The following is a 20,256-nucleotide window of genomic DNA, read 5'->3' on the forward strand; positions in this document are numbered from 1 at the left end:
CTGTATGTATACATCAATATGTTACACATTAAATAAACATTTTATTACACAAAACTAATCATATCCTTACAAGGGTATCGATACAAATTTCCTTATTCAATTTCAGTTCTGCATTTTGCTTACATGTAAGAGAAATGATGTCAGTCAATGCTTTAAATTATAAAGAAACCTTGGTAAAACTACAGAAATGTTAATTTTTAAAATTAGCAACAATGACTACTATTTTGCAGATAGTAGTAATTATCACAACCAAAAATATAAAATTATTTTAAAATTATATACTTGTGAATGCTTCTTGAAAGTGTAGTAGTTTGTGAGTCTTTTTTAGTGATTCATTAAAAGGGCCAGTGCATAATATTCATTAATCAGACTACACCGATGGAGCTGTATGTTATTTTGTACAGCCTGTTTGGATAGAACAAAGGGGAAGCTACAAGCTGTTCACGATTATTTTTATAATGTGTTACGAGAGCAGGTCAGTGCTCTGATGCTCACCTGTGATGTTCAAGAGGGGGTCATGAATAGATGAGAAGCCTTAATGAACTTTGATAGAGTTCACCGGAATATCAAATTCCTATTTACTTTTGCTCCGGTGACAAACATATGTGTTGATTTTACAATCCATTTTAATTTTAAAAAGGCTCAATCAAAAATGGTAAATGGTAATCAAAAACTGGATGCAAAAAAGTGTGCGGTTAAAACATTTATCCAGATGCAATAGCAGACCTTTAGAGAAATCCGACCTAAAATGACACGTCAATGCCGATTTAGCGATTTGATAAGCTCCAAATTTAGCCCATCCACGTCATGTGTTGGTTCATTTTCATAAAAAAACGCACATCATCAAGCCTCTTAGCCAGCTTGCCAGAAAATGAATAAACAAGATTGTTGTAATCCAACAGAACAAACGATTCTATTAATCTGACCATTTAGGTACGCAGGAGGATTTGAATTTTAGCACAATCAAGCATACAGTACAACGTAGCCTGAAAGGAAAAGCATGTGTCCCATTCTAAATGTTATTGTATTCAGTGCTGTTGTTGTTGTTTTTTTAGAGTAATTGTTCAATTTAATAGGCAAAACCTGATGTAATAAAATGGCGTTTGACTTTACAGTGTCAGTATTGTAGGATAGCCACAGGGATTTTTTTTTTTTGTGGTGTAGTAAAACAAAGCTGTGTGCAGCAGAGTAGAACTTGACCAGCAGTGCCTCCAAGCGGCCAGCTATATAAATTGATCCTGCACTCTTAAAAGAACATTTATTGTGGCATAATATCGATTACCACAAAAAATTATGTTCTCAGATGAGACCAGATATGTTCTCTCAGAAAATAATGCCTCTCAGTTTGTAAATCACATATACAGTAATGCACTGTAGACATACAGAAGCATGATATTCAAGGCACTTACAATTCACTTAAAGGCTGAAATATGATGCTTGAATATTATTATAGTATGTTAAAGCACATTTATAGCACACATATATTTTGCTTCATATAAAAAGTGATTTATTCTTTTTATGAGATTCTTGCATGCAACAGACTCATATATCGTAGAGGTTGCGGATTCATTGCATTTAAAGGGACTGTATTAAAGTATTAATTCTGATTGATGAATGGATAGTTTATGTACCATGATATGAGTCTGTAAGCTTAGTAGTTATGTTTTTTGTTTTGTTTTTTCGGTTATGTAGGGAACCCAGAAAGGTGGTGCTGCATCGAGGCTCTACAGGGCTTGGCTTCAACATAGTGGGTGGAGAGGATGGTGAAGGCATATTTATTTCCTTCATCCTGGCCGGAGGCCCTGCAGACCTGTGTGGAGAGCTGAGGAAAGGAGACCGCCTGGTGTCTGTGAGTATTTCAGTGGCCACTGAAACTTTACCCTGTTACAATTAAAATAAACTTTTAATCAGGAGAATTTCTAACAATATTCACCAGACATACTGAGCTCAGTGTTGAACAGTCTGCAGACCACTATCATACCGTTTGCCCTATTGATGTATAAACGACTGCATCTTTCTTAGGTGAATGGAATAGACCTACGCAGTGCCACTCATGAACAGGCTGCAGCTGCCCTGAAGAACGCCGGACAAACAGTCACCATCGTTGCCCAGTACAGACCAGAGGGTGAGTCTTTCTCAATGTAAGACAGTACCACGTCAATCATTTTGACCACACATTAAAAATAAAACAGAAATCAATCAACGATCAGCAGGAGTCTCTTGGCTGTGTTATTGCAAGAAGTAAAAAGCCAATAAACCAATACTCCAGTTTTATAGCCATGAATTGACTCATTTGAGTCATTAAGTCAGGTCAGGGTCTTAAATAGAACTCATAAAAATTTGATTTGGATATTGAATTATCCAAGGCTGACTGTACAACTCGTCCTACAGACCATTATTATACTGTTAACAATGCCAGTAAATTTCTATTGCTCTTTCCTGCATTCCCTTTGAAATACATTTTTGAGAAGATGTGCTTTTAACTGCAACAGACTCACTCATAGTAAATGTTGCAGTTTCATTGCATTTAAAGGGACTTTGAAATAGAGCTGCACGAAACACCCGTGCAATCTTATTTTATTAATGACAACGATTCGTCTGTGTCTATTATACCTTTGACGAAATCATACCGGAACATTCAAATCTGTGTTAGTGCTGCAGCGCTGAGCCAGAAAGAGCAGTTTTGAACTATATAGTAGTTATTTCTGTTACAAATATTCAAATTATCACAGAAGTACTGGGATAAACACTGATGTCAACAATAGCAATCAAAATAGAGTAAAACACCTTTTGAAACTAACTTGGAACCTCAAATAGCGGTTGTATCAATTACATCTTACGCCACAAGTGACATATTTATGTCATTGAGTCATTCATTCAAAAGATTCGTTCAAAAACACTGATTCATCCAGTAATGAAACATGTATTTATTACTTAAGTCATTGTATTAATTCAAAACCATTTTTTTTAATAATTCATGCAAATATATTAAACATTTTTCCATAAATTAGTCCAGCAATTTATATATATATATATATATATATAAAATTGTAAATATATATATATATATATATATATACAGCTATGGAAAAAATTAAGAGACCACTCCAAGATCAGAAATCAATGTTAAGTGGTCTCTTAATTTTTTCCATAGCTGTATATATATATATATATATATATATATATATATATATATATATATATATATATATATATTTATATATATAAACACACACACACACACACACACACACACAGTATCTCACAGAAGTGAGTACACCCCTCACATTTTTGTAAATATTTTATTATCTTTTCATGGGACAACACTGAAGAAATTGTCACATGAAAAGATATAATAAAATATTTACAAAAATGTGTGTATATATGTGTGTGTGTGTGTGTGTTTGTACAAATATTCTCCTGTGAATTCTATTATGACTGCTTTCAACAGCAGCTTTCTGGGAGATGGGTAGTATTGACATTTTTGGCCTTGTGTTTCAGAGTACAGCCGATTTGAAGCCAAGATCCATGACCTAAGAGAGCAGATGATGAACAGTAGCATCAGTTCAGGCTCAGGATCCCTGAGGACCAATCAGAAGAGATCACTATATGTCAGGTATTGGACAAATATCCACTAAAATGCTACAAGGGACTAGTCACCTGAATCTAAAGTCACCATGAAATCAGTCTTATCTTAATCAAATCTTATTTTTTAAAATATTGCTGTTTAATTATACATATCTAACAACAGTGATCCAACGGTTCAATCCATTCCTGATGGAAATCAAGTGCCGCCCTGCATTTTTTTCTCATTCAAGAAGCCATTTCACTCAGATAGTCATCAGTGTAGCTAGGGAAGAAAAGACCGCAATTTCTGTATCATGTCAACTTTAAAGGTCCATGCACACCAAGAATGATAACTATAACGATAACTATTTTAGCGTCCACATCAACGGACAAAAATATTCTGTTTTTTCTAAGCATGTGCTGCAGTTTTGTTGTCTGCCGCTCTATAATGCTGGATCTCTTTAAACCAGGATCGATTCTTATTGGCTGTCAATTTTATCACTCATCAGCTGGACAAAATCGTGATTCCAGTGGACTCTGATATTCTTTTATATTTAGAACGATTGTTAGAACTATATCTTGCTATTTCATAATCAATTTGAAATGAGATGTCTTATATTTACAGTTCACACACATTAATTTAAATCAGGGATGTCAAACTCAGTTCCTGGAGGGCCACAGCCCTGCAGAGTTTAGCTTCACCCCTAATTACAGTGCCTTGCAAAAGTATTCGGCCCCCTTGAACTTTGCGACTTTTGCCACATTTCAGGCTTCAAACATAAATATATGAAACTGTAATTTTTTGTGAAGAATAAACTAGTGGGACACAATCATGAACTGGAATGAAATTTATTGGATATTTCAAACTTTTTTAACAAATAAAAAACTGAAAAATTGGGCATGCAAAATTATTCAGCCCCTTTACTTTCAGTGCAGCAAACTCTCTCCAGAAGTTCAGTGAGGATTAGGGGTGGGAATCGGAGGGTACCTCACGATACGATACGATAACGATATTGTGGCTCACGATAACGATAATATCGCGAGTCAGTGATTCTGCGATAATCGATATATCGCTAGAAAATCCTATAATGATACATCGCGATATTGGTCTTAACATGAAAACAAAATGCACGTGAAAAGGTTAAGTGCAGGTTAACGGATAAATCTGATCTTATATGTACATTTAATAGAGGTCTCGTCACCGAAAGCAAGAAATATGAGGTGCATTTTATTGACCATCAGTTAATTTCAAAATCAAAGACTGCAATAGGAGAGAGCGGCAACAGCACTGGTATAAGGTATCATTACTTTTAATGAAGATAATTGTGTGTTATGCGTCTGCGACTTACTTTCACTTTCATATGCGGCAGTTTGCGCGTCAGCTTGCTGTAGAGATCTGCGGCGATTAGTGATGCAGTAGCGTTGTCATATCTGACTCTCACATGTTTCAGTTTTAGTATATTTGGAGAAGTAAAATTTACATATGTAGTTTCAACAACCAGATGCATTTAGACTGAGCATAGACAGTTTTGACTGGAATGCGTCCCAGACCATCTTGAAGTGGTTTGAGCGATCGGATTTAAATCCGTCTCAAATGCGTTTTTAGGCATTTAGGCATTTAGACCTGGTCTTTTCACGATCAGATAGCTATCCGATCAGAGAAAATGCATGAAGTCACCAGGTGCAAACAGACCCTTTGACGTTCTTCAAGCGCTTAGATATACACGGGAGCGTTCGAAAGCAGGCGTCTATCAGAGGATCCCTAATATATGCTTTCGAATGCTCCCGTGTATATCTAAGCGCTCGGTGAAGAACGTCAAAGATGTCTATGACTATCACATCAATGGTATAAAAGTGCGTCAAGACTTTGAACTTAAACGTGGCTGGGGCATCTATTTTTACTCACACTGCTGTCCGCCATCCTGTTAATAACCTCTTTTTCTTAGGCTAGTTAACTTAAGTTCACGTTTCCCTCATTCATGTGTCGAGCGCCGCCTTGAAGTAGGACGTTTTGAGCAAAGAAATCTATATATAGCGTTTTATTTTTTTAAATTAAAATATCGATATTTGGCGCAGAGAAGGATGACGATATATCGCCATATCGATATTTTGTCCCACCCCTAGTGAGGATCTCTGAATGATCCAATGTTGACCTAAATGACTAATGATGATAAATAGAATCCACCTGTGTGTAATCAAGTCTCCGTATAAATGCACCTGCACTGTGATAGTCTCAGAGGTCCGTTTAAAGCGCAGAGAGCATCATGAAGAACAAGGAACACACCAGGCAGGTCCGAGATACTGTTGTGGAGAAGTTTAAAGCCGGATTTGGATACAAAAAGATTTCCCAAGCTTTAAACATCCCAAGGAGCAGTGCAAGCAATAATATTGAAATGGAATGAGTATCAGACCACTGCAAATCTACCAAGACCTGGCCGTCCCTCTAAACTTTCAGCTCATACAAGGAGAAGACTCATCAGAGATGCAGCCAAGAGGCCCATGATCACTCTGGATGAACTGCGGAGATCTACAGCAGAGGTGGGAGACTCTGTCCATAGGACAACAATCAGTTGTATACTGCACAAATCTGGCCTTTATGGAAGAGTGACAAGAAGAAAGCCATTTCTTAAAGATATCCATAAAAAAGTGTCGTTTAAAGTTTGCCACAAGCCACCTGGGAGACACACCAAACATGTGGAAGAAGCTGCTCTGGTCAGATGAAACAATGCAAAATGTTATGTTTGGCGTAAAAGCAACACAGCTCATCACCCTGAACACACCATCCCCACTGTCAAACATGGTGGTGGCAGCATCATGGTTTGGGCCTGCTTTTATTCAGCAGGGACAGGGAAGATGGTTAAAATTGATGGGAAGATGGATGGAGCCAAATACAGGACCATTCTGGAAGAAAACCTGACGGAGTCTGCAAAAGACCTGAGACTGGGAAGGAGATTTGTCTTCCAACAAGACAATGGTCCAAAACATAAAGCAAAATCTACAATGGAATGGTTCAAAAATAAACATATCCAGGTGTTAGAATGGCCAAGTCAAAGTCCAGACCAGAATCCAATCAAGAATCTGTGTAAAGAACTGAAAACTGCTGTTCACAAACGCTCTCCATCAAACCTCACTGAGCTCGAGCTGTTTTGCAAGGAGGAATGGGCAAAAATTTCTCTCGATGTGCAAAACTGATAGAGACATACCCAAGTGACTTACAATGTTAATCGCAGCAAAAGGTGGCGCTACAAAGTATTAACTTAAGGGGGCTGAATAATTTTGCACGCCCAATTTTTCAGTTTTGATTTATTAAAAAAGTTTGAAATATCCAATAAATTTCATTCCACTTCATGATTGTGTCCCACTTGTTGTTGATTCTTCACAAAAAATTACAGTTTTATATCTTTATGTTTGAAGCCTGAAATGTGGCAAAAGGTCGCAAAATTCAAGGGGGCCGAATACTTTCGCAAGGCACTGTAAATGCCCCTTATCAAGTCCATCAGGCTTAATTGAAAACTACAGGTATGTGTGTTGTAGCAGGGTCAGAAGTAAACTAGGGGGACTAGCAGGGACTGAGTTTGACACTACTGATTTAAATGGTTTAGCAATTTTTAAAGCTTCTTGTCAAACCTTACCACATGCACTGAGATAATGCATCAAGTATCTAGTCTATGTTTTATTTTGACTGTTTTCTGCAGGGCACTGTTTGATTATGATAAAACTAAGGATTCAGGGCTGCCTAGCCAGGGCCTGAACTTCAAATTTGGGGACATCCTGCATGTGGTGAATGCTTCAGATGATGAGTGGTGGCAGGCACGGCAGGTCACTCCTCAAGGAGAGGTGGAGGAAATGGGCGTTATCCCCAGCAAGAGAAGGTGAGAGATTGAAGCTTATAAAATGAAAAACAAACAAACACACACAGGTATTTTAAGGTTTACTTTGTAAATTTTGTACTTGTACCAAATAATATCAGTCACTGGCAATGTTCCCTCTAAGCTGCGCAAGTGCACGGCCGCGCACTTCTGAAGCCACGGCAGCGCAGAAAAAATAATTGCCGTGCAGAGAACAGACACGAAAATCATGTGTGGCGAAATCCATTTGATTGTAGTAGTTTAAATGAGAAACAATTGTGGTGCTCTGGTCAACCGCTATAGAGTTATTGTCGCTATAGAGTTTACAGGTTTCATAGAAAGAGAACGATTGAGCGTGTGTGAGCTGGCTGGCCCTGAGCCATATCAGTCGCGGTAAGAATACTGTCGTGTTTGCGGACTAAATACCTCAATACGAGAGGCAATGCGAAACGAAAAGAAATGTGAAATAAAACGTCATGTTTTAATGAAAAGTGGTGGAAATAACGGATGATGGGCACAGAATGCTAACAAAATTCTGAGACATTTACAATTATACTCCCACCACCGGTGTAGCTTGCAAACTCAGAATACATCAGTGATATACCTCAGTTTAAATAGATTTTTGTGTGTGTGGTGGTGTGGATTTCAGGGATGTTTAGATAACTATAAAAGAGTTAACATTCACTTTTCTTAAAAAATATTTTAAATGCTTCAGTTTGTTTTCACTTTATAATATTAAAACAAATGGAAGCATTTAAACTGATATAATACTGTATTAAATACTTATTATTATTATTATTATATTTTATTATATTATAATGTAAGCCTAATAAAAAATTGATCTCACAAGCGGGGGCTCCTTTAGGGCTCCTTGCCATGAAAAATCTTGAAACCTCCTGGTACATAAAATCTGGGAAATTCATAAGCAATAAACATGTAATTTTGATGGTTTAACACTGTTTGTTGCTAAAAATTGACTGTACAAAAACACATTATGGTTGTTCCAAACCATCATTGTAACTGCTCATATTATATTATTAGAAAGAATTTAACTGTCCTGCAGGAGGAAAGAAATTATTTTTTAATAGATTTTCTTGGTAAAGAGTGGTACAGTTAATACAGCAATGTGAAAAAAACTCAAGTAACCTAAAATGTGCTTAATTTACTGAATTGCTTGTTTTCAAACATATTATTTAATATATCACTATGTTACATCAAGGGTCAAATAAAATAGAAACGGCACATTAAAGTTAAGTGTTACAGTTGCATGATAAAACCATTTTTGTTTTTTTTGATTGTACAGGTCTGATATAAAGTATGTTTTTGCTCAGGTGGCCAAAATGTGCGCTCAACAGAGAAAATTTTTTGCTCAGTCCTCCAGGACCTTTCCTCAAGAAATCCTCAAGTTTTTACTGTACCTGTGTGTTTAGCTTATAATTTACCCTTTGTAGCCTAAAGTGCATGTGTTTCCACCTATTATTAAGATGCGTTTTGTTCGATCGTATCACAAGTTGATGAGGGAGACACATTCTCGTTTACACCTAGTGTTTTAATCCGTCTCTATTGTCCACTTTCAACCTCTTCTGTCCTGATTTCTTTGAGGGAAGGGTCTATGGGAGGGTAAATGTACAGTATGGGCTTTTTCAGATCTTCTGAACTAATGGATGAAATAAGCTCATGCAGTTTACATATGAGCACACCTGGAGACGACAGAAAAACATACAGCCAACAAAATTTAAATCCGGTCTGGCTAGCATGCTTCCCATAATCTTTAAGCATTCAGTCAGTAGGCGGAGACTAGGTGGTCTTTTGTGACTAAAGCAATCTGGTTGAATGCATTTTTGACTATACTGAAAGTAATCAAAAGTTGACAAGCTCAAAACGTTTTTGACCCAGTTTACACCTGTATTTAGTGTCGTCCACTTGTGATCAGATCAACAAAATGCATCTTAATATCAGGTATAAACAGGGCATAAGGGATGTCCTGATGAAGGAGATTGCAGTGTAACATGGATTAAAAGTTGATAACAGCTATTTTTATATGGGATCCTTGTGTTTTCTCTCTAGAGTGGAAAAGAAGGAGAGAGCCAGGTTAAAGACAGTTAAATTTAACCCCAAGTCACGAGAAAAAGGGGTGAGTGAACCATTACATATATGCATACAGTACTACTAAGATATGAACAATATTCTGTTCCAAAACCTAGTGAGTTGCTTTGATTTCTAAGACCACATCCTGGTAATCACTTCGTAAGTGATTGATTTGCAACACTTTTCAGTGTCACATCCACACGGTTCAGTTTTGTTGTTAGCAAGTTAATTAGACAGTAATGTAATAAAGAAAAAAAAATACCTAGCACACTTAAATATTGGGTAAATTTGGGATAAAGTTGTGTTATGATTTTCTATACTTTTCTGTTAATAAAACATTTCTCTCAACTTGTCTGCCATCTTGAATAAAGTTTTGAGCTCACAGTGTGTTCTGGGATTGTATTCTCTGCAAACCAGACACTACTGTTCGAAAGTTTGGGGTCGGTAAAATTTTTTTACTTTTTGAAAATACAATAAAAACAGTAATATTGTGAAATATTTTTACAAATTAAAATAACTGTTTTCAATTTATTGTATTTTGTAATGTAATTTTTTCCTGTACTGAAGCACCAGTCTTCAATGTCACACGATCATTCAGAAATAATTATTTGCTGATTTGGTGCTCAAGAAAAATGTCTTACTGTCAGTGTAGAAAACTAATATTGAACAGATGTTCTGCATAAGATATTATGATACTTAATTTTTTGATGAAAAGAATATCTTTTGCAACATCTACACTAAATAAAGTGAGTTTTGAAATATTTTTTTTCTATATATAAAAAAATGACTGACCCCCAAAAATTGCTTAATTACACTGGTAGTGTATATGTGATGCTGCCTTAGATTTTGGCCAAAACGAGGTATCTTAGAAAGCAGCATAATGATGTTACCTTCCTTATGGAACAACCTCAGGATTATGATGTCTAAAATGCTGTAGAAGTAGGCAACTCACTAGGGGTTAGAACAAAGCCTCTTTGTTGTTTTATATTGTGTATCTAGAATGACATTGAAATGCATTTTAAATGACTTTACAAATTAGTGTTTGGTAATGTTCCTACCTCTGTGAAAGTTTGACTATTTTATATTAACTCACATTTAAAAATGCTCAGTCAGTGCATTCAGTGGAATGTAATATTCTGGATGACGTTTACTAATCAGTCTGCCATATGAATGGTCCGGTCTAAATTAACAGCATGCGTAGCTGCAAGTGTTGCAGGCCCAAAAACGGCCATATGTTATATAACACATATAACAATGCTGTAATACATCTATAACTCATTTATGAGACATAGAAGTCAAAACACCAGGTTATCTAACAGCCCGACAAAATATGCATGATAGGAAAACGAAGGACAAATACGCTTGCCATTGATGTCGGACTGCTCGCCCTTATGTATGCCACACCTCCTCCTCTCCTCTCCTTCATCCTCACACTTTCCTCCTTCTACCTACCATGTCATGCTCTCCAGTAACCCACAGTGCTGCAGTGCAAACAACCAGGCTTATAACTGATTACTGCATAAGAATGGAAATGCACCTATAGTCCTGGTGAGTCATCACTGCCGAAGAACAGAGCCGTGTAGTTAGTATTACTTAAATAATTTCACATTCAGGCTCTGTTCACAGCAAAGGATTTCATACTATATTTGGAAAAAGAAATCAGCCCAACTCGATTTTGTGGCGTGTTGCTGCTGATAAGGAAGCGGCCACAACCAAAGCAGTTATAGGCCTCCACATGCTTCTGGCACACTCACAACGCTTCTTACCCTCTGCATGCAAATCTGAATGCTCCTCGTGTTTGAGATTTCCTGCTGCTTGCTTTTTTTGAGTCTTTGACTCAAATCCATTTATTTGTCCACTTCAGTTCATCATGCATTTCATGTACAATTCTTACTTTGTGATGTCCTCCACATATCTAAAAGAAATTGATCATCAAAATGTAACTTGAATCACTTCGTTTGATTAAGCCACCAGAGGTCCACAAAGCCAAGAGCAAAACAATCATCTTTTTATTTTTTCCATATGGACTTTAGACAGCCCTCTTCCCCTTCCCTTCTTTTCTTTTGCCCTCCCCTTCCTTCTCTTCCTCAGCAGTCCCTCAATGACAAGCGTAAAAAGAACCTCTTTTCCCGCAAGTTCCCCTTCTACAAGAACAAGGAGGCGAGTGAGCAGGAAACAAGCGATGTGGACCGTAAGTACAGAAAGCAGCACTCCAGTGTTGGGCAAGAATAGGGCAGCAGGTCATAAGGATAGAGGTGGGCACTGCTCCACTGGACACAGCAAGCATCAGAGCCTACTTTAGACACAGCAACACCAGTGGACAGAGAACGCTTGGTGCCTGCTGTGTCCAGTGGCTGGACCAGGCCTTATAGTGTCTCAGTAACCCATGTACTCTTGTGGTTGTTGTCTCTCTCGTTGCTCCATTCCTGACCGCTCCACAGGACAACCCAGATGACATGCTATCCAAAGGCCAGAGTAAGTTCACCATGTAGATGCCCACTTGGTCACCTCTGGACCAGAACTCCATTCTATCTCTCTTCCTGTCGCATCTCTCATTCTTCACTCTCATCATTCATACTGATCTTTCTTTAGAGGGCACATTTAGTTTTTCCCAAAGTTCAAGAGCTTCTCCAGACACGCTTAAAGTACCAGACAAAACCATTTTCTCTTTCAGTTGTTGATGGTGGAGGTGAAAGGTTGTTTTCTTCTGTCTTCCTCACTGTTCTCTATGGAATCTTCCCTCATTCATTTTCTGCAAATTTTATTTTCTCATCATGTTCTATTGAGAGTAATTATCTATTGATCTGATATTTATTTGCCATGATAAACTCTAGATAGTAAAGCTATTATCTAATTATAGTTTACTGTGTTTAATTTTAACTCCTCAAATAGCCCATGTAATGGCTTGACAGCTGCAGTTTTCTTTTATGTTGGGTCATTCTTCAATTGCGATGGCAAACAAGACAGAAAATGTGTAAACACCACGTTTTATTTTTAAATAATAAAAATGTATTGCTATGTATTTAAAATTTGTTTAAAATGCTATATCCAGTAAAATGAAAGCTTAATAACTTAATTTTAAATACTGATGCCACAACCACTTATATCTGTGCTTTTACCAGTATTTGAAGTACATTTCTGTTTTTTTCTGGTTCTAAAATAAGTAGGAATATGCAACTTTAAAGAATAATTAAGAAAAATAAATACCTTTGTGAATTCAGTTTTACTGCTTTATTAAAATTACAGTTTAAAAAAAAAAAAAAAAAAAAAAAGGGTTTAATTTTTCACTTGGCCCCTATTTCCAGCAAGGGAGTTTTTTGCTGCTGCTTCTTTTTCTTTTTGGTCATAAATTTATTAAATTAAATTGAATTTAATTAAATTAAAATTATATGATTATGAATGTCCTAAAGCAAAGGGACATTTATTATTTTTAATAAAAATAGACTATTTCTGGTTGTATATTGTCTGTGGAGTTACTATGGAGTCATGTGGGGTTACCATAAAAGACTATAACAACACAGACAATTTGCACAAATCTAGTCTTCCAAAATAGAGGCTGCCATCATGATGGTTTCAACGTCTGGGGATTTTAGAATTATCAGTAAGACTATTTATCAAAATTTAGACTAAAATATGTAAAAATCTGTAAGTTATCAGTGAAACACCACATACTCTTGATAAAGTGCAACACATGAAATTGTTAGAAATTTTGCAACATTTATGAAAATCAATAAGAGAATCAACTCATCAACCACCACCTGCAATGACTTTTACATGCTGGAAGTTGTCTAATTAAAATTCCCCATTTTCTTAAAGGTGCTAAAGAGGATGTTTTGTTTTATACATTTTTGCAATATTACTTGAAACTGTCTTTACTAACGGATAAAAGATTAGGTGCACTGAAAGTAATAATATTAATATTAACATCATCTGTGCACGAGGTAGGGCCTTAAAAACATCAGCCGTTTGGCCCTCTGGCTTGTCAATCACTGCCGTGATGTTCCTTGTGAGAGACGAGCGCGGCTGCGCGCTCCAGTAACTTTCCACACTCCACAGGCGCCACATGCAATGTTTTTGTCAGGAGACAGGAGTAACAACTGCAGATTATGAGTTACCTGTGGTGAGTCTAACATAATGAATCCAAAAAACATGACACAGCGAATGCCAGTGGTAAACACTCGTGTACCAATACTCGTGCACGATTTTTGGGAGGCGTTCCTTTGAAGTGAGCTGTGAAGGAGGGGGGTTGTTCTTACGCATGTGCTCATTTGAAAAACTCACTAACAGTCTTTGGAATCTCAGTTGACGAAAAAATCCTCTCTATCACCTTTAAATGGGCAACATCCATTACTGTAACACCACAGTTTTTTTTTTTTAATGACTTAATTAAATTGTACTTGTTAAATTAAATCTAAATCACAATATATAAATCCCACAATACCTCCTTGAGGTAATGCAGGATATGCAGATTTTGTTACACACGAAATCTCAAACTTAAATATTTAAAAAAAAAAAAAAAAAAAACTTTTAAGTTTACACATTGTTTTCACCCTACAGTGAAAAGTTTTAAAGTTTATTTTAACTGTTGCAAATTAGGGGAACACCACTTGCCACTGCAACTGAAAAATGACCCTGTTCATGGATTTTGATTTGAATCAGGACATTCAAAGTATACTGAGTGTTATCCCATAGCTTTTCGTTTATATCACAACTCAATGAAACCACACTTATATGGATGAAGATACCTTCAGAATTAGTTCCACTTTCTTTGAAAGGAAATTAATTCTCAGACTAGAGAGCATTTTATTGGACAAAACTTAGAATATGCCTGCGTATGCAAGATGGGTAGTAAATATTTTAAATCCATATTAGTCTATGAAGACTGTGTGCACGAACATGTGCTTACTACCCTGTTTCTGTTTAGATTAATATTTGCTGCTAGGAAGGAGTCATTGTTTACTGCTTTTTTACTATTTTTATTCTAATTCATAGGTTATTTTATGTTAAAACTAATTTTAGATTTATAAACCTGGTAAGAAACATGAAAATATGGCTGGTAATAGAACAGATAATTGTGATTAAACTTATGATTTCTGATCAGTGTTTAGAAAGCAGAATGAAACAGTAAAAATGGCAAATTCTGTACTTTTTAACTATTATTTTATTTGATGCATATTGTTTTATATGAAGCACAAGCTTGCATTCCCCTGGGGGTCCCCGACCACAGTTTGAAAATCTAGTTAACTTTGTCAACTTTTAAGAGTATAGTAGCACATGACCTCAAAACTAACATATACTGTATAGACTAAAATGTGGTCTTTAAATTGGACACAGCTGCCATGAAGATTCTTAGAAGGTGTACTGTGTCCCTCAGTGGTGTGTGTTTGTACTCCTCCACTTTGCTGAGACTCGGGATTGCTATACCTCTCTTATTTGAAGTCACCTCATGCATCATCATGTGCTCCTGTTCTTGGTTTTCATCATCCATTCCCCCTCTGTTATGATTTCAGAGCATGTCACCTCTAATGCCAGTGATAGTGAGAGTAGTTACCGTAAGTTCTTCTTTCCATTGTGTCCTTCGTCCGTCGGTCTCGTCTGCTTTCGCATTTAACACTGTTCTCTCTCTCTATTCCTCTCTGCTATGAATTAACATGTATGAGAGATCAATTTAATAATACAATATACAGAAATACCAAACAATGTAATTCTGGACTTCTAAAGAGTTTACATAGCCCACCCCCTTCAACAGAGCAGCACTGCAGTGAGACAGGCTGGGTAATGTTCCAGAAGCCACACAGATACAATACCAAAATCAATCAGTGAGCCCTCTGCCAGCCCCTGACTCAGTCTCCATAGCAACAGTGCACCCCCATCACTTCCCAGCCCTTGCCCCTTTCTGTCAGAGACAGTCAGAGTCACAGTGGTGCTATATCAAAGCCACTCTAAAGATATTACTATTCTGTCTCATGGGGGACAGATATTACACACCGCTGTGATCAGCACTACAGACTGTGCATTAGAGCAAGGCATTACCAGATACTGCATGATACAAGACACTTTGAGTCACAATTATATACATTGCAGCATCTTAAAAGGATTGCAAATGGAACTGCTGTGGCAAAGGCGCAAGGGATACTGAATCTCATAAAAATGGCTTTGATCACAGAATTTGCAAGTATGAATATGAATGCAAAAATAAACAGTAAAAAATTGATACAAGCAGGGCTCAATGTACAAGCCGGGGGGGGGGGTTCTCACTGGTTCTGCTATAACACTTCAAAAGCTAGGGGTATTTACATGGGGGAAAAGTTTTTTGTTTTGTTTTTTTAAAGAAAGAAATTAATTCCTTTATTCAGCAAGGATGTGTTAAATTCTGTTAAATTTAATTGCATTCAAATGTGACAACAAATAAATAAAATAACTAAAATAGATTTCTATTTCAAATAAATGCTGTTCTTTTGATTTTTCTATTGATTAAAAATCCTGAAAAAAATGTATCAAGGTTTTCCCAAAATATTAAGCAAAAGTCTTTTCAATTTTAATAATCATAAATGTTTCTTGAGCAGCAAATCAGCATATTATATTGATTTCTGAAGGATCACATGATACAGAAGACTGGAGTTATGATGCTGAAAATTCAGCTTTGCCATCACAGGAAAAAAAATAATTTCTGTGAAATATATTAAAATAGAAACAGTTATTTTAAATTGTAATACTATTTCACAGTTTCAGTTGTCATTGTATTTTTAATCAAATAAATGCAGCCTTGTTGAGCGCAAGATATTTATTTCAAACACATTAAAAAAAATTGGTAACACTTTAGTATAGGGATTCGGGAATACATTCACTATTGACTATTGATTTTTTTTCTCAAACTTCTAATTTACTGCTTATTAATAGTTAGTAAGGCAGTTGTTAATTTTAGGTATTGGGTAGGATTAAGAATGTAGAATATGGTCGTGCAGAATAAGGCATTAATATGTGCTTAATAAGAACTAATAAACAGACAATATTCTAGTAACATGCATGCTAATAAGCAACTAGTTAAAAGACCCTAAAATAAAATGTTACCAAAAAATCTTACCGACCCAAACTTTTGAACAGCAGTGCAAATAAATAAATATATCTATTTAAATTTTAAATTTCTTATTTCATTACTTCAGCATTAATGTAGTTTGCAATGAAATGGAAATTATAGAGCTATAGTACAGTGCGATATTGTTCCATGGCAGCAATTCATTCATAAATACATTTTTGCATGAAAATGATATCATATGATGCAGGACCTGTTCTGACAAGACTTGTGATAGTATAATCAGTATTTGATTGTATCAGCACAGCCCTACAGTACAAAGGCTTGTCCTGTGAATCAAGTCTACATTGAAGTTGTAGTGTGATCTCCTTAGTTGTATTCTTTGTGATCTTTCATACATGTGAATAACTAACACTAACTTATTTCACATTGCTTTTTTGTGGGGAGGGAATAAATGCATAATATTTCATATTTTAAGTACACAGTACACTACATTATCATGCAGTATACAGAACAAGCATGTCACAGGCCCTTACAAATTCTGCCCTGTACTTTAAAGAACAATGTTCTTTTACACCACATATCTACCTCTAACTCATAGTGCACAGCCTTAGGCAATCTGGCCTGCTGAGATCCACAGAAAAAGCTCCATTTTAATCATTATGACAACCTCATACCAACCATGACGGAGGACTCCATTGCCTTAACACTATTCATTTGTGCGGCATAGATGACCTCTAGTGGCCACAAGTGGATCTCGCATAGTTGTTGCTATTTCACACATTCAATAATGATGCATGAGCAGAAAACATTGCACTGATTTTAGTGTCTTAATATGCTTGGCTGGATTTGTTTGTCTAAAAATGATAACATAAACCAAATGATGAATTGTACAAAGAGATATTTTTCTAAGCTTAACTGTGTGTGTGTCTGTGTGTTAATTTCTCAGGTGGTCAAGAGGAATATGTGCTGTCTTATGAGCCAGTCTGTCAGCAGGAAGGTAAAATGTTAATGATTCTCTGTAACAGCAATATTAACCCTTGATATTTAACATGAACAGTTATCATTATTATGAAAATGTAACTGATTTCATGAATGGCCTTTCCATAGTGAACTACTCTCGACCAGTGATTATCTTGGGTCCGATGAAAGACAGAGTAAACGATGACCTGATATCGGAGTTCCCTGACAAATTTGGTTCCTGTGTTCCCCGTAAGTATCTGTACACTGTGTGTATGATCTGATGAGATCATATGATGTTACAGTGTCTGCAGTGGATTTTACAGTATGGTTTGCAAGCTTACCAGATTAGAAAAGCAGTTCAGACTGCATTGACATGGTTGAATATGTTTTTAATTTTTAGAGATTTTAATAGATAAGTTCTACTAGTAAGTAATGTTAATTATTATTCACAGAGGTCTCTTTAGTAGCACAATGAATCTGACCAGTTGGTCAACTGGGGCTGTTGAACTATGAATGTCTGTGATTTAATTAAAGGCATAGTTCACTCAAAAACATTTTGTCATCATTGCCTCACCCTCAAGTTGTTCCAAACCTTTCTTCTGTTGAACACAAAAGAAGATATTTAAAAGAATGTTGGTATCCAGACAGTTGATGGTAGCCATTGACTTCCATAGTATTTTTTTCTACTATCCCCACCGTCTGGTTACCAGCATTCTTCAAAATATCTTATTTTTTGTTCAACAGAAGAAAGAAACTCATACAGGTTTGGAACAACTTAAAGGGATAGTTCACCCAAAAATGAAAATTTGATGTTTATCTGCTTACGCCCAGTGCATCCAAGATGTAGGTGACTTTTTTTCTTCAGTCGAACGCAAATTATGATTTTTAACTGCAACCGCTGCCGTCTGTCAGTCAAATAATAGCAGTAGATGGGAACTTCAACTATAACAGTAAATAAAACTTGCTTAGACAAATCAAAATTAAAACCTGCGGCTCGTGACGACACATTAATGTCCTAAGACACGAAACGATCGGTTTGTGCGAGAAACCGAACATTATTTATATCATTTTTACCTCTAAAACACCACTATGTCCCACTTCGTTCAGCTTCCTGTTAGTGAGGTCAAAAAACGCGTTCTGAAGACGGAAGTGATGTCTCGCCCATATACTTCAATGAGAGCGAGACATCACTTCCGTTGTCAGAGCGCGATCAGACCTCACTAGCCGGAAGCTGAACGAAGTTGGACATAGTGGTGTTTTAGAGGTAAAAATGATATAAATAATGTTCGGTTTCTCGCACAAACCGATCGTTTCGTGTCTTAGGACATCAGTGTGCCGTCACGAGCCGCAGGGTTTAATTTGGATTTGTCTATGGAAGTTTTTTCGACTCTTATTGTTCAAGTTCCCAATCACTGCTATTATTTGACTGACAGACGGCAGCGGTTGCAGTTAAAAATCATCATTTGCGTTCGACTGAAGAAAAAAAGTCCTCTACATCTTGGATGCCCTGGGGGTAAGCAGATAAACATCAAATTTTCATTTTTGGGTGAACTATCCCTTTAAGTGATAACAAAATTTGTGGGTGAACTATCCCTTTAAAAGTATGAATGAGCTTTTCCTTTCAAAATGCAGTGGACTCAGATTATTCATGGTGCAATTTGATTAAAATGTGCATTAAAGGGTTAGTTCGCCCAAAAATTAAAATTCTGTTATTAATTCCTCACCCTCATGTCGTTCCACACCCGTAAGACCTTTGTTCATCTTTGGAACACAAATTAAGATATTTTTGATCAAATCCGATGGCTCAGTGAGGCTTTCATTGCCAACAAGATAATTAACACTTTCAGATGCACAGAAAGCTATGCAGATTCCCAGACATATTTAAAACAGTTCATGTGACTATAGTGGTTCAAAATACTTGAAGCATTGAAGCTTTTCAAATATTTTGTTTCGAATCAGTGGTTTTGATACACGCTCCAAACCACTGATTCGAAACACAAGATTCGTTAAGCTTCAAAGCTTCATGACGCGTTATAATATTAAGGTTGAACCACTGTAGTCACATGAATTGTTTTAAATATGTCTTTAGTAGCTTTCTGGGCATCTGAAAGTGTTAATTATCTTGCTGGCAATGGAGGCCTCACTGAGCCATCGAATTTGATCAAAAATATCTTAATTTGTGTTCCGAAGATGAACGAAGGTCTTACGGGTGTGGAACAATATGAAGGTGAGTAATTAATGACAGAATTTTCATTTTTGGGTGAACTAACCCTTTAAGAATACAGAAACACCCCATGCTCAGCTTATTTTGACAGTAAAGTTCCAAATATTTTTGCATGTATGGTCAGACAACTTAAAATGATTTAAATAAACTTATCGATAGAAATTGTGACTTAAAAAAATAATTTTACAGATCCTTTTATAGAATAAATCTTATAAAACTCATGAGCCTTTGAATATTGTTGCATAGCATAAACTGGGTGGCAAACACTTGGTGTACCGAGACGCACAATAATAATAATAATGTAGCGTGTGGTCCTCTCTGTCTCAGATACAACGAGGCCGAAACGGGATTATGAGGTGGATGGGAGAGACTACCACTTTGTTGTGTCCAGAGAGCAGATGGAGAGAGATATACAGGAGCACAAGTTCATCGAGGCAGGCCAGTACAATAACCACCTGTATGGAACCAGTGTGCAGTCTGTCAGAGAGGTGGCAGAAAAGGTGAGGTTGTTAAAGGTTATTACCAATACTGAG

At 36.5% G+C, this 20,256-nt stretch overlaps 1 protein-coding gene across 12 annotated transcripts in view; it reads left to right on the forward strand.

Moving 5' to 3' along the window:
- dlg1b (discs large MAGUK scaffold protein 1b) overlaps positions 1-20,256 on the forward strand; it is a 146,603-nt gene that overhangs the window by 119,466 nt on the left and 6,881 nt on the right. For 8 of the 12 annotated variants that reach the window (XM_067363948.1, XM_067363952.1, XM_067363954.1 and 5 more), the window contains 10 exons: positions 1,693-1,849; positions 2,023-2,125; positions 3,502-3,616; positions 7,263-7,439; positions 9,483-9,549; positions 11,595-11,694; positions 15,014-15,055; positions 17,486-17,536; positions 17,647-17,748; positions 20,051-20,223. In XM_067363948.1, the coding sequence (XP_067220049.1) occupies positions 1,693-1,849; positions 2,023-2,125; positions 3,502-3,616; positions 7,263-7,439; positions 9,483-9,549; positions 11,595-11,694; positions 15,014-15,055; positions 17,486-17,536; positions 17,647-17,748; positions 20,051-20,223 (1,087 nt within the window). Of the gene's footprint in view, positions 1-1,692; positions 1,850-2,022; positions 2,126-3,501; positions 3,617-7,262; positions 7,440-9,482; positions 9,550-11,594; positions 11,695-11,944; positions 11,979-15,013; positions 15,056-17,485; positions 17,537-17,646; positions 17,749-20,050; positions 20,224-20,256 lie in introns of all 12 variants that reach the window. The other 4 variants (XM_067363950.1, XM_067363957.1, XM_067363960.1 and 1 more) reach the window with 2 other exon arrangements.

The sequence above is a fragment of the Chanodichthys erythropterus genome, chromosome 16 (assembly GCF_024489055.1).
Source record: "Chanodichthys erythropterus isolate Z2021 chromosome 16, ASM2448905v1, whole genome shotgun sequence".
In the NCBI taxonomy this organism is placed as follows: Eukaryota; Metazoa; Chordata; class Actinopteri; order Cypriniformes; family Xenocyprididae; genus Chanodichthys; species Chanodichthys erythropterus.